General features: G+C 45.8%; 1 protein-coding gene across 4 annotated transcripts in view; it reads right to left on the reverse strand.

Annotated features, from left to right (window-relative positions):
• Positions 1–2,049: 2,049 nt before the first annotated feature.
• The window catches only part of bbs9 (Bardet-Biedl syndrome 9), a 196,148-nt gene continuing 183,202 nt past the window's right edge, over positions 2,050–14,995 (reverse strand). For all 4 annotated transcript variants that reach the window (XM_071383600.1, XM_071383601.1, XM_071383598.1 and 1 more), the window contains one exon: positions 2,050–3,007. In XM_071383600.1, the coding sequence (XP_071239701.1) occupies positions 2,625–3,007 (383 nt within the window). In that variant the 3' untranslated portion in view covers positions 2,050–2,624. The remainder of the gene's footprint in view (positions 3,008–14,995) is intronic.

The following is a 14,995-nucleotide window of genomic DNA, read 5'->3' on the forward strand; positions in this document are numbered from 1 at the left end:
GGCCTACAAAAGAGGGGAAGAGTTGTCCATCCCTGTTATAGTGTTGTGCTGTTATGACTAAGTCGATTTAGATAAAAGCATCTACTAAATGGTATATAATATTATATCAGATATTATAGAGCGTTGTGCTTTTGTGTCACTGTCCCTGCTTGAGGAGTCAATATGTATGTAATCAGTGTGAAGGGAATTTTTGAGCATTGTGTCTACTACTACATCTTATTGATATGGGGCAGACGTTGTGGAGACATTGCACAGACGTTAAGAGAGCCCTGGGAGTCAGCTGCCCAGGGTTAAGACTGCGGGCAGACGGTGGGTCTGGGTCCAGAGGGGAAGGGGTTAGACTCAGCTGTCGTGTCAAAACTGGAGCGCGACCTCCGTCCGGCTCAGACCCACGCCAGCCTGGATCAGACAGCAGCACCACAGTGGATCCAGGGACACCCTCGCTCCATCCAAACTTAAAACAAGCCTGAACTCTGACCTCTCAGGGTGAGAGGTCAGGTACCCGCGGGCTTCAGCTGTGCGAGCGGGCGACTCACAGGCGACTTCATTTGGGCACCGATCAGAGACGACACACTCGCTCACAGAAACGCACACACACACACACACATCTAGAAACACACCAGAACACTCTAATAGAACCGCAGACATAGAAAACACTATCATGCACAAAAACACCCATAGAGAAAGTGAGTGTCTCTTTAAGACAGGGGAGAGGAAAAACAGAGGCATTTATCAAAGAGCATCGTGGGAGCTGTAGATTTAGTCTGGGGCTGGGACCTACCACACTCAATACTTTCCATCATTTTACAAGCTTGTCACAGGGAAGTAGGGATAACAGTTCATCTCCTCTCAGATACACATTAGCGTTACATACTGTTCTGATGCACATACATCAGATATACATTCTCTCCTAAGCCTCTCACAAGACAGCTTCTTTAATAAAATGACACCAACCCATTTGTTTCTAAAAGTCTAATCCAAAGGGCTTTTTATTACATTCTCTCAAAACTGTGCGGCACTGTTCGTTTTTCACAGTGGGGCATGTAACAATGTTTGGTCCTAGTTCAATCATTTTGCACTTGAACTTGTCCTGTACAACATTCATGTTGTGAAACACAGAGCGTCACAAAGCATTTAGTCAAAGACACAAGTTATTGAGGAGAATAATACAAAAAAGTGAACCCACTGACGTCAAACAGACATAATATAACACAGACCTGAGAGGAGAGTCCGCCGGAGTCCATCCCCATCTTCTTCCACAACGTGACTTTAACGCAACATCTACAAACGACCCGTGCCAAATTAAACAGTGAGTCTCACAGTTACTCAATCTTAAATTGACCTTGTGCCGAGCTCAGGAAAATTTGCACAGACCTTTTACACAACAGTAAGGAAAAAACAAACCTAAAGCCACTGACCAAGGACAAACAGTGACCATTCCAATATACTCGAATATATACACTGTCCTTTATACTCATTAAGCAAGGAGTGAAAAGAGACAGACTTAAAGGGATAGAGAAAGACATACATACGGAGGGAGATTAAGAAGATACAAACATTAAACAATAGTTTCATAGCACTAACTTGAATCACCCTGCTTTGTCTATAAAAACAGGCATAGAACAGGTGCCTGGTGCATCAGACTAGCTGATTACGGTACAAAACCTTTGCTATAATACATTCATTAAGCTGAGTTAGGAAACGATACACATCTAAATTCTTCAAGACAAGTACAGACAACACACACATACAGGACTTACAGGTACAGTACAATACAAAGAGCTGTTTGGATTGTCATTGGTCAGGCTGGCACAGCGATCCTCTAACAGAAGGTGGCCTATGGTCTCAGAAGTTTGCTGGAAACACTGTACCGCTTGCAGGGCTGTGTGTTGCAGAATACGAGCAGGTGCTAGCTAGTGTTTTCACATGTATAGTTGCGCATGTTTTGTATTCTTGTGTTTGTGTGCATGTGTTTGTGGATTCAGGTGTGTGTGATTGAGTATGTTCCTGCAAGTCCTCACAAACGATCATGAGGGCTGCATGAATTCCCCCCCCCCCCCCCGCTTTTCGTTTCTCTGCTATTGTCTCAGTTTGATGGTTTTCCTGCTTCTGTGTGCTGAAAGCTGCTGATGGGGTGGGTGAAAGTGACCTCGTTTTACCCAAGGGGACATACGGAGGGATGGACGGAACGCAGGGGTTATTCTTAGCCTGAGGTGGGGGTGGCTTTGGCAAGGCATGGTGCCACACGAGGGGGCGAGAGGGCGGGGTAGATGTCAGAGTGCCCGCGTGTAGGCGGGGTGGTTAGGGCTTACCGACGCACAGGGCTGTGGGTTCCACTGCGAGACGCTGCCACTGGAAGGAAGGGAGGGGAAGGGCTTTGATGTCGCACGTCCGACTCCCAGACTGTTCTACTGGAGTTTCTGACTGGGCCTCATCTTCTGCACCGCACCTTCACCCAACACAGACACCAGAAGTCCTGACTATGGACCAGCATCAGCCCTGATAGAAGTGTGTTTGTCAATGAATATGAGTGTATAGGTGAAACTGTGTCTGTGTGTCTGTCTGTCTGTGTGTGTGTGTGTGTGTGTGTGTGTGTGTAACAATGTATTTATTGCATGACATTATCAGCCCTCTCCAGCAGCAGCATCTGGCTCTTTCTTTTTCTCCTTGACCTTCACAGATGACTTTCTCGACACCTTCTCTTTCCCAGGCTCCTTCAAAGACTCTTTGCTGGTGTCCTTAGAAGACTCCTTTCCAGATTCCTTGGAGGACTCCTTCTTTTCCTTGGAGGACTCCTTCTTTTCCTTGGACTCTTTCAAAGACTCCTTTTTTGACTCTTTCCCAGGGTCCTTGGGCTCTTTGGGCTCCTTGGTCGACTCTTTCTTCTTTTCCTTAGAGGACTCCTTCTTTTCTTTCTTCACTTCTTTCACAGGCTCTTCTGCAGTCTCTTCCACTGTCTCCTTGACTGCCCCCTCAGCAGACACTTTCTTGTCCTTGGATTCTTTATCTGAAAAGGGACAGACAGAGAGATAGGAGTGATTAACACGTTATTATGAACAGAACTCCCACACGTCATCAACTTGAGATTCCTCATCTGTGATGGAGGATAGACAGTCCCTTCTCTACATCTCTGATGCGTGGTTTAGAGATGTTCTGTCATTTAGTGGTGACCAATAGGCCGAGGGGAATCTGAGCCAAATGCACTCCTGTGGTGTTAGCTATGGATAACACTGTTCATAATATAGGTTAAGATTGAATTGTTAGACACTACTGCACTGTTGGAGCTAGGTACACAAGTATTTTGCTACACCTGCAATAACATCTGCTAAATATGTGCATGTGACCAATACAATTTGATTTGATTAGCACTGTGCTGTCGGCATCGGGCCGACAGAAACAAAGATCTCTCTGGTAAGAAGAAGGGCGGGGATGTATGCCTTATGATTAACGAGTCGTGGTGTGATCATAACAACATACAGGAACTCAAGTCCTTTTGTTCACCTGACCTAGAATTCCTTACAATCAAATGCCGACTGCATTATCTACCAAGAGAAATCTCTTAGATTATAATCACAGTCGTGAACATCCCCCCCAAGCAGACACCTTGACGGCCCTGAAAGAACTTCATTTGACTCTATGTAAACTGGAAACCACATATCCTGAGGCTGCATTTATTGTAGCTGGGGATTTTAACAAGGCTAATCTGAAAACAAGGCTCCCTACATTTTATCAGCATATCGAATGCGCGACCCGGGCTGGGAAAATTCTGGATCATTGTTATTCTAACTTCCGCGACGCATATAAAGCCATCCCTCACCCTCCTTTCTGCAAATCTGACCATGACTCCATTTTGTTGCTCCCAGCCTATAGACAGAAACTAAAACAGGAAACGCCCGTGCTCAGGTCTGTTCAACAGTGGTCCGACCAATCAGATTCCACGCTTCAAGATTGCTTCGATCACATGGACTGGGATATGTTCCGGATAGCGTCGAACAACAATATTGATGTATACGCTGATTCGGTGAGCGAGTTTATTAGTAAGTGCATCGGTGATGTTGTACCAACAGCGACTATTAAAACCTTCCCCAACCAGAAACCGTGGATTGATGGCAGCATTCGCGCAAAACTGTAAGCGCGAACCACTGCTTTTAATCAGGGCAAGGCGACCGGAAACATGACCTAATACAAACAGTGTAGCTATTCCCTCCGCAAGGCAATCAAACAAGCTAAGTGTCAGTATAGAGACAAAGTAGAGTCGCAATTCAACGGCTCAGACACGAGAGGAATGTGGCAGGGTCTACAGTCAATCACGGACTACAAAAAGAAAACCAGCCCTGTCGCGGACCCCGATGTCTTGCTCCCAGACAAACTAAACAACTTCTTCGCTCGCTTTGAGGACAATACAGTGCCACCGACACGGCCCGATACCAAAACCTGCAGACTCTCCTTCACCGCAGCAAACACGAGTAAAACATTTAAACGTGTCAACCCTCGCAAGGCTGCCGGCCCAGACGGCATCCCTAGCCGCGTCCTCAGAGCATGCACAGACCAACTGGCTGGTGTGTTTACGGACATATTCAATCAATCCCTATCCCAGTCTGCTGTTCCCACATGCTTCAAGAGGGCCACCATTGTTCCTGTTCACAAGAAAGCTAAGTTAATTGAGCTAAACGACTATCGCCCCGTAGCACTCACTTCCGTCATCATGAAGTGCTTTGAGAGACTAGTCAAGGATCATATCACCTCCACCCTACCTGACACCCTAGACCCACTCCAATTTGCTTACCGCCCCAATAGGTCCACAGATGACGCAATCGTAATCACACTGCCCTAACCCATCTGGACAAGAGGAATACCTATGTAAGAATGCTGTTCATCGACTACAGCGCATTTAACACCATAGTGCCCTCCAAACTCGTCATTAAGCTCGAGACCCTGGGTCTCGACCCCGCCCTGTGCAACTGGGTCCTGGACTTTCTGATGGGCCGCCCCCAGGTGGTGAGGGTAGGAAACAACATCACCCCACCTCTCCTGCACTCCCTGTTCAGCCATGAATGTGTGGCCATGCACGCCTTCAACTCAATAATAAAGTTTGCAGACGACACTACAGTGGAAGGCTTGATTCCCAACAACGACGAGACGGCCTACAGGGAGGAGGTAAGGGCCCTCGGAGTGTGGTGTCAGGAAAACATCCTCACACTCAACGTCAACAAAACAAAGGAGATGATCGAGGACTTCAGGAAACAGCAGAGGGAGCACCTCCCTATCCACATCGACGGGACAGTAGTGGAGAAGGTGGAAAGTTTTAAGTTCCTCGGCGTACACATCACGGACAAACTGAAATGGTCCACCCACACAGACAGCGTGGTGAAGAAGGCGCAATAGCGCCTCTTCAACCTCAGGAGGCTGAAGAAATTTGGCTTGGCACCGAAAACACAGCATCCTGTCGGGCTGTATCACCGCCTGGTACGGCAACTGCTCCACCCACAACCGTAAGGCTCTCCCTCCAGAGGGTAGTGAGGTCTGCACAACGCATCACCGGGGGCAAACTACCTGCCCTCCAAGACACCTACACCACCCGATATCACAGGAAGGCCAAAAAGATCATCAAGGACAACAACCACCCGAGCCACTGGCTGTTCACCCCGCTATCATCCAGACGGCGAGGTCAGTACAGGTGCATCAAAGCTGGGACCGAGAGACTGAAAAACAGCTTCTATCTCAAGGCCATCAGACTGTTAAACAGCCATCACTAACATTGAGTGGCTGCTGCCAACATACTGACTCAAATCTCTAGCCACTTAAACATTTTTTGGGGGATGTAATAAATGTATCACTAGTCACTTTAAACAATGCCACTTTATATAATATTTACATACCCTACATTACTCATATGTACAGTGGGGAGAACAAGTATTTGATACACTGCCGATTTTGCAGGTTTTCCTACTTACAAAGCATGTAGAGGTCTGTCATTTTTATCATAGGTACACTTCAACTGTGAGAGACGGAATCTAAAACAAAAATCCAGAAAATCACATTGTATGATTTTTAAGTAATTCATTTGCATTTTATTGCATGACATAAGTATTTGATCACCTACCAACCAGTAAGAATTCCGGCTCTCACAGACCTGTTAGTTTTCCTTTAAGAAGCCCTCCTGTTCTCCACTCATTACCTGTATTAACTGCACCTGTTTGAACTCGTTACCTGTATAAAAGACACCTGTCCACACACTCAATCAAACAGACTCCAACCTCTCCACAATGGCCAAGACCAGAGAGCTGTGTAAGGACATCAGGGATAAAAGTGTAGACCTGCACAAGGCTGGGATGGGCTACAGGACAATAGGCAAGCAGCTTGGTGAGAAGGCAACAACTGTTGGCGCAATTATTAGAAAATAGAAGAAAATAGAAGAAGTTCAAGATGATGGTCAATCACCCTCGGTCTGGGGCTCCATGCAAGATCTCACCTCGTGGGGCATCAATGATCATGAGGAAGGTGAGGGATCAGCCCAGAACTACACGGCAGGACCTGGTCAATGACCTGAAGAGAGCTGGGACCACAGTCTCAAAGAAAACCATTAGTAACACACTACGCCGTCATGGATTAAAATCCTGCAGCGCACACAAGGTCCCCCTGCTCAAGCAGGCGCATGTCCAGGCCCGTCTGAAGTTTGCCAATGACCATCTGGATGATCCAGAGGAGGAATGGGAGAAGGTCATGTGGTCTGATGATTCAAAAATAGAGCTTTTTGGTCTAAACTCCACTCGCCGTGTTTGGAGGAAGAAGAAGGATGAGTACAACCCCAAGAACACCATCCCAACCGTGAAGCATGGAGGTGGAAACATCATTCTTTGGGGATGCTTTTCTGCAAAGGGGACAGGACGACTGCACCGTATTGAGGGGAGGATGGATGGGGCCATGTATTGCGAGATCTTAGCCAACAACCTCCTTCCCTCAGTAAGAGCATTGATGATGGGTCGTGGCTGAGTCTTCCAGCATGACAACGACCCGAAACACACAGCCAGGGCAACTAAGGAGTGGCTCCGTAAGAAGTATCTCAAGGTCCTGGAGTGGCCTAGCCAGTCTCCAGACCTGAACCCAATAGAAAATCTTTGGAGGGAGCTGAAAGTCCGTATTGCCCAGCGACAGCCCCGAAACCTGAAGGATCTGGAGAAGGTCTGTATGGAGGAGTGGGCCAAAATCCCTGCTGCAGTGTGTGCAAACCTGGTCAAGAACTACAGGAAACGTATGATCTCTGTAATTGCAAACAAAGGATTCTGTACCAAATATTAAGTTCTGCTTTTCTGATGTATCAAATACTTATGTCATGCAATAAAATGCTAATTAATTACTTAAAAATCATACAATGTGATTTTTGGGATTTTTGTTTTAGATTCCGTCTCTCACAGTTGAAGTGTACCTATGATAAAAATTACAGACCTCTACATGCTTTGTAAGTAGGAAAATCGGCAAAATCGGCAGTGTATCAAATACTTGTTCTCCCCACTGTATATACTGTACTCTATACCATCTACTGCATCCTGCCTATGCTGTTCGGCCATCGCTCATCCATATATATATATGTGGATATTCTTATCCATTCCTTTCCACTTGTGTGTATAGTTGTTGTGAAATTGTTAGATTACTTGTTAGATATTACTGCATGGTCGGAACTAGAAGCACAAGCTGTTACGACTTCCGCCGAAGTCGACTCCTCTCCTTGTTCGGGCGGCGTTCGGCGGTCGACGTCACCGGCTTTCTAGCCATCGCCGCTCCATTTTTTATTTATCCATTTGTTTTGTCTTGTTCCCTGCACACCTGGTTTTCATTCCCTAATCACACTGCATGCATTTATTCCTCTGTTCCCCCTCATGTCTTTGTGTAGAATTGTTTGTGTTACGTGTCATGTTTGACACGCCAGACTGGTGTTCGTATATTCCGTGTTTTGTCACGAGGTATGTTTATTTGTTTGAACATAATTATTGTGACTGTTTGCGCGTTTTGCACTTTTGCCAATTGGCTGGAGGTTTTGACGTAGTGGCGTCCGTCTGTTGGTTTCTCCTGCCTCAATAAAGTGTGCGCCTGTTCACAACTCTCTGCTCTCCTGCACCTGACTCCGCTACCAGTACGCACACCCTTGACACAAGCATTTCGCTACACTCGCATTAACATCTGCTAACCATGTGTATGTGACCAATAAAATCTGATTTAATTTGAGTTGCCCGTCCGCTAAAGTTAGCAATATGTAAGATGTCAAGGTTATCCTAGACTTGCATTGTGCCGATGCTGTGGTTAGCATACTGTTACACAATGCTATTATGTACAGTACAGCAGAGAGGACTGTGACCCTTGGTACAATTAAGTTCAGACGGCTTCCAAACCCTCCCATAGACAAATTGAATTACAACGGCACCTGTCGCATCACAAAAAAAACTCCCCTTTCTCCCCCCTCCTCCACATTGGATTGGCTCTTCGATAAGATAATAGCGGACCGTTGTCTCCCAACAATGAGACGTCCTTATCTCCATGAGAAAGGAGAGGGCTGTATGTGTAGGGGGGCTGTGGTGAGTACTCTAAAAGACTGTGTGTGTTTAGAGACTCCGGAGAGGGACTCCAATCAGCTGGGTAATCGTCTAGGGTTTACAAAGTCCTGGATGAAGTGTGTGTGTGCTGGCTTTTTGTGTGCAGGGCTCCGTCTGAAAGGTTCAGTGTGTATCGTGTGGGAGGTGAGTTCCAGTGTGTAGGCCAGGGTGCTGTATCTGATGTGCTGTGCACGGTCAGGTGCAGTGTGTGACCTACACGATTCAGTGTGTAGAGCGTCATTGTTGCTAGGGCACAGTGTATCAAGGCTGAGTGTGTATCAAGGCTGAGTGTGTGTTCGTTGAGGGGCCTTATAAACTGGCCTGTTTTTCCGCCTGCGGCCTCCGGCTCTTTTGTCTAGCCTTCCTAAATGATCCCCACAGGCAAGCCAGTGTAAAAATAACCAAATAAACCAAAATCAACCACCCAAAAAAGACAGAACTGGTTAAAAGACTCAACAGAAAAGCCTGTGTGAAGCAGCAGCAAAGTGCCAGTAAAGCCCAGTAAAAGTGGGCCAGTTAAACAGGGAGCAGTGTCTTATTGTCCTGACTGAGAACTGGCTGCTGTTGGGTTTCCATTTGGGTAACACAGAGGAGAACCGGGCCAGGCGGGCTCGCACACACACACACACACACACACACACACACACACACACACACACACACACACACACACACACACACACGGCAAGGCGGGCGTATATATACACACACACATACAGTGGGGCAAAAAAAGTATTTAGTCAGCCACCAATTGTGCAAGTTCTCCCACTTAAAAAGATGAGAATTTTCATCATAGGTACACTTCAACTATGACAGACAAAATGAGAAAAAAAAATCCAGAAAATCACATTGTAGGATTATTTATGAATTTATTTGCAAATTATGGTGGAAAATAAGTATTTGGTCACCTACAAACAAGCAAGATTTCTGGCTCTCACAGACCTGTAACTTCTTCTTTAAGAGGCTCCTCTGTCCTCCACTCGTTACCTGTATTAATGGCACCTGTTTGAACTTGTTATCAGTATAAAAGACACCTGTCCACAACCTCAAACAGTCACACTCCAAACTCCACTATGGCCAAGACCAAAGAGCTGTCAAAGGACACCAGAAACAAAATTGTAGACCTGCACCAGGCTGGGAAGACTGAATCTGCAATAGGTAAGCAGCTTGGTTTGAAGAAATCAACTGTGGGAGCAATTATTAGGAAATGGAAGACATACAAGACCACTGATAATCTCCCTCGATCTGGGGCTCCACGCAAGATCTCACCCCGTGGGGTCAAAATGATCACAAGAACGGTGAGCAAAAATCCCAGAACCACACGGGGGGACCTAGTGAATGACCTGCAGAGAGCTGGGACCAAAGTAACAAAGCCTACCATCAGTAACACACTACGCCGCCAGGGACTCAAATCCTGCAGTGCCAGACGTGTCCCCCTGCTTAAGCCAGTACATGTCCAGGCCCGTCTGAAGTTTGCTAGAGAGCATTTGGATGATCCAGAAGAAGATTGGGAGAATGTCATATGGTCAGATGAAACCAAAATATAACTTTTTGGTAAAAACTCAACTCGTCGTGTTTGGAGGACAAAGAATGCTGAGTTGCATCCAAAGAACACCATACCTACTGTGAAGCATGGGGGTGGAAACATCATGCTTTGGGGCTGTTTTTCTGCAAAGTGACCAGGACGACTGATCCGTGTAAAGGAAAGAATGAATGGGGCCATGTATCGTGAGATTTTGAGTGAAAAACTCCTTCCATCAGCAAGGGCATTGAAGATGAAACGTGGCTGGGTCTTTCAGCATGACAATGATCCCAAACACACCGCACGGGCAACGAAGGAGTGGCTTCGTAAGAAGCATTTCAAGGTCCTGGAGTGGCCTAGCCAGTCTCCAGATCTCAACCCCATAGAAAATCTTTGGAGGGAGTTGAAAGTCCGTGTTGCCCAGCAACAGCCCCAAAACATCACTGCTCTAGAGGAGATCTGCATGGAGGAATGGGCCAAAATACCAGCAACAGTGTGTGAAAACCTTGTGAAGACTTACAGAAAACGTTTGACCTCTGTCATTGCCAACAAAGGGTATATAACAAAGTATTGAGATAAACTTTTGTTATTGACCAAATACTTATTTTCCACCATAATTTGCAAATTAATTAATAAAAATTTTTTTTTCTCATTTTGTCTGTCATAGTAGAAGTATACCTATGATGAAAATTACAGGCCTCTCTCATCTTTTTAAGTGGGAGAACTTGCACAATTGGTGGCTGACTAAATACTTTTTTGCCCCACTGTATATATATACACACACACACATATACAGTGGGGAGAACAAGTATTTGATACACTGCCGATTTTGCAGGTTTTCCTACTTACAAAGCGTGTAGAGGTCTGTAATTTTTATCATAGGTACACTTCAACTATGAGAGACGGAATCTAAAACAAAAATCCAGAAAATCACATTGTATGATTTTTAAGTAATTAATTTGCATTTTATTGCATGACATAAGTATTTGATACATCAGAAAAGCAGAACTTAATATTTGGTACAGAAACCTTTGTTTGCAATTACAGAGATCATACGTTTCCTGTAGTTCTTGACTAGGTTTGCACACACTGCAGCAGGGATTTTGGCCCACTCCTCCCTACAGATCTTCTCCAGATCCTTCAGGTTTCGGGGCTGTCGCTGGGCAATACGGAGTTTCAGCTCCTCCAAAGATTTTCTATTGGGTTCAGGTCTGGAGACTGGCTAGGCCACTCCAGGACCTTGAGATGCTTCTTACGGAGCCACTCCTTAGTTGCCATGGCTGTGTGCTTCGTGTCGTTGTCATGCTGGAAGACCCAGCCACGACCCATCTTCAATGCTCTTACTGAGGGAAGGAGGTTGTTGGCCAAGATCTCGCGATACATGGCCCCATCCATCCTCCCCTCAATACGGTGCAGTCGTCCTGTCCCCTTTGCAGAAAAGCATCCCCAAAGAATGATGTTTCCACCTCCATGCTTCACGGTTGGGATGGTGTTCTTGGGGTTGTACTCATACTTCTTCTTCCTCCAAACACGGCGAGTGGAGTTAGACCAAAAAGCTATATTTTTGTCTCATCAGACCACATGACCTTCTCCCATTCCTCCTCTGGATCATCCAGATGGTCATTGGCAAACTTCAGACAGGCCTGGACATGCACTGGCTTAAGCAGGGGGACCTTGCGTGCGCTGCAGGATTTTAATCCATGACGGCGTAGTGTGTTACTAATGGTTTTCTTTGAGACTGTGGTCCCAGCTCTCTTCAGGTCATTTACCAGGTCCTGCCGTGTAGTTCTGGGCTGATCCCTCACCTTCCTCATGATCATTGATGCCCCACGAGGTGAAATCTTGCATGGAGCCCCAGACCGAGGGTGATTGACCGTCATCTTGAACTTCTTCCATTTTCTAATAATTGCGCCAACAGTTGTTTCCTTCTCACCAAGCTGCTTGCCTATTGTCCTGTAGCCCATCCCAGCCTTGTGCAGGTCTACAATTTTATCCCTGATGTCCTTACACAGCTCTCTGGTCTTGGCCATTGTGGAGAGGTTGGAATCTGTTTGATTGAGTGTGTGGACAGGTGTCTTTTATACAGGTAACGAGTTCAAACAGGTGCAGTTAATACAGGTAATGAGTGGAGAACAGGAGGGCTTCTTAAAGAAAAACTAACAGGTCTGTGAGAGCCGGAATTCTTACTGGTTGGTAGGTGATCAAATACTTATGTCATGCAATAAAATGCAAATTAATTATTTAAAAATCATACAATGTGATTTTCTGGATTTTTGTTTTAGATTCCGTCTCTCACAGTTGAAGTGTACCTATGATAAAAATTACAGACCTCTACATGCTTTGTAAGTAGGAAAACCTGCAAAATCGGCAGTGTATCAAATACTTGTTCTCCCCACTGTATATGTACATACATATACATACACACACACATACACACACACACACCTAACCAACCCCCTCAGATCTTTTCCAATCACACATAAAAGAGGATGGCTATAGTAACCTGCCCTGAGGAAAAGCTGAACTCTCTCATTCATATATAAACACAAATGCATGCAGACACAGCAGAATAGAGTATTGATTATGCAAATATTCTGTGTGTGTGTGTGGGTGTTTGAGTACATACATAAAAGTTTGTCTATGTCTCTATAGATGGAGTGTGTGTGTAGCAATGGTTAATCCTGTGCTGTGCGGTAGCAACAGGGCTAATCCAGGCTGGACACTGTCTGTCTGTCACTACTCTGATTGGGAGACTCAGGTATCAGAGAGAGAGAGAGAAGCCTCTCTGTCCACACTTCACTGCTCAGCAGCTGAAGAGACACTGGAACAAGTGGAGACATCAGTGGGACTGACACATCAGATCTCTATGTGTGTGTGTGTGTGTGTGTGTGTGTGTGTGTGTGTATTGATAGGAGTTAGAAAGTGCACGTGTGTGTGCTCATGCTTGAAAAATGGGATAGTATGGGAGTGTGTTAGATAGGGAGAGAATTGTGTGTGCGTGAGAGAGAAAGAGAGAGAGAGAAAGAAAGAAAGGAGAGAGAGAACTAGCCAAAGTCAAATGCATACGGTCGCAAAAATCTTCCTGACAAACACCACCCCCTTTGTCAGAAACAAGCATTGATTGACAGTCAGGTTTCCTTCTACAATCAGTCCCATTGTGACAGACCCAAGTCCAAACCACATCACCACTTCAGTTGCTGCTGCTACTCCCCAGACATAAATACATGGGCGATCACGTAGCAGTAAAAAAGCTGTCAGACATTTTTCATCCAGACAACCAGAACCCTTTTGGGTTAACAGGGCCATTTTATCAGGACTTGATAAACATTTCCATCGTAAAAGATTTTATTTGATCACCAAAGTAACTAAGCAGAACCTTCTAGACTAAATAGAGCATCAACTTCACCGTGGGCATCTCTGCAGAGGAAACATCAGTAAACAGTCCCCAGCTGTAACGCTAACCCAATACCACAACAGCATCACCGTCATCATCACTAACATTGTAGAGGTAGAGTATCTCATGATAAGCTGTAGACCACACTAGTTTATCTGTAGACCACACTAGTTTTTATATTTAGAGTTTATCTGTATTTTTCGTAGCCGTCTACATACCACAACAGACTGAGGCTGGCACTAAGACCGCACTCAATGAGCTGTATTCCGCCATAAGCAAACAGGAAAACGCTCACCCAGAGGCAGCGCTCCTAGTGGCCGGGGACTTTAATGCAGGGAAACTTAAATCAGTCTTACCAAATTTCTATCAGCATGTTAAATGTGCAACCAGAGGGAAAAAAACTCTGGACCACCTTTACTCAACACACAGAGACGCATACAAAGCTCTCCCTCGCCCTCCACTTGGCAAATCTGACCATAATTCTATCCTCCTGATTCCTGCTTTCAAGCAAAAATGAAAGCAGGAAGCACCAGTGACTAGATCAATAAAAACGTTGTCAGATGAAGCAGATGCTAAGCTACAGGACTGTTTTGCTAGCACAGACTGGAATATGTTCCGGGATTCCTCCGATGGCATTGAGGAGTACACCACATCAGTCATTGGCTTCATCAATAAGTGCATCAATGATGTCGTCCCCACAGTGACCGTACGTACATACCCCAATCAGAAGCCATGGATTACAGGCAACCTCCGCACTGAGCTAAAGGCTAGAGCTGCCGCTTTCAAGGAGCGGAACTCTAACCCAGAAGCTTATAAGAAATCCCGCTATGCCCTCCGATGGACCATCAAACAGGCAAAGCGTTAATACAGGACTAAAATTGAATCGCACTATACCGGCTCTGACGCTCGTCAGATATGGCAGGCCTTGCAAACCATTACAGACTACAAAGGGAAGCACAGCCGAGAGCTGCCCAGTGACACGAGCCTACCAGACGAGCTAAACTACTTCTATGCTTGCTTCGAGGCAAAAAACACTGAAATATGCATGAGAGTACCAGCTGTTCCGGAAGACTGTGTGATCACGCTTTCCGCAGCCGATGTGAGTAAGACCTTTAAGCAGGTCAACATTCACAAGGCCACAGGGCCAGAGGGATTACCAGGACGTGTACTGAGAGTATGCGTTGACCAACTGACAAGTGTCTTCAATGACATTTTAAACCTCTCCCTGTCCGAGTCAGTAATTCCAACATGTTTTAAGCAGACCACCATAGTCCCTGTGCTCAAGAACACTAAGGTAACCTGCCGACCCGTAGCACTCACATCTGTAGCCATGAAGTTCTTTGAAAGGCTGGTCATGGCTCACATCCACACCATTATCCCAGAAACCCTAGACCCACTCCAATTTGCATACCGCCCTAACAGATCCATAGATGATCCAATTTCTATTGCACTCCACACTGCCATTTCCCACCGGGACAAAAGTACATTGTA

Source organism: Salvelinus alpinus, chromosome 35 (genome assembly GCF_045679555.1).
Source record: "Salvelinus alpinus chromosome 35, SLU_Salpinus.1, whole genome shotgun sequence".
Classification (NCBI taxonomy): Eukaryota; Metazoa; Chordata; class Actinopteri; order Salmoniformes; family Salmonidae; genus Salvelinus; species Salvelinus alpinus.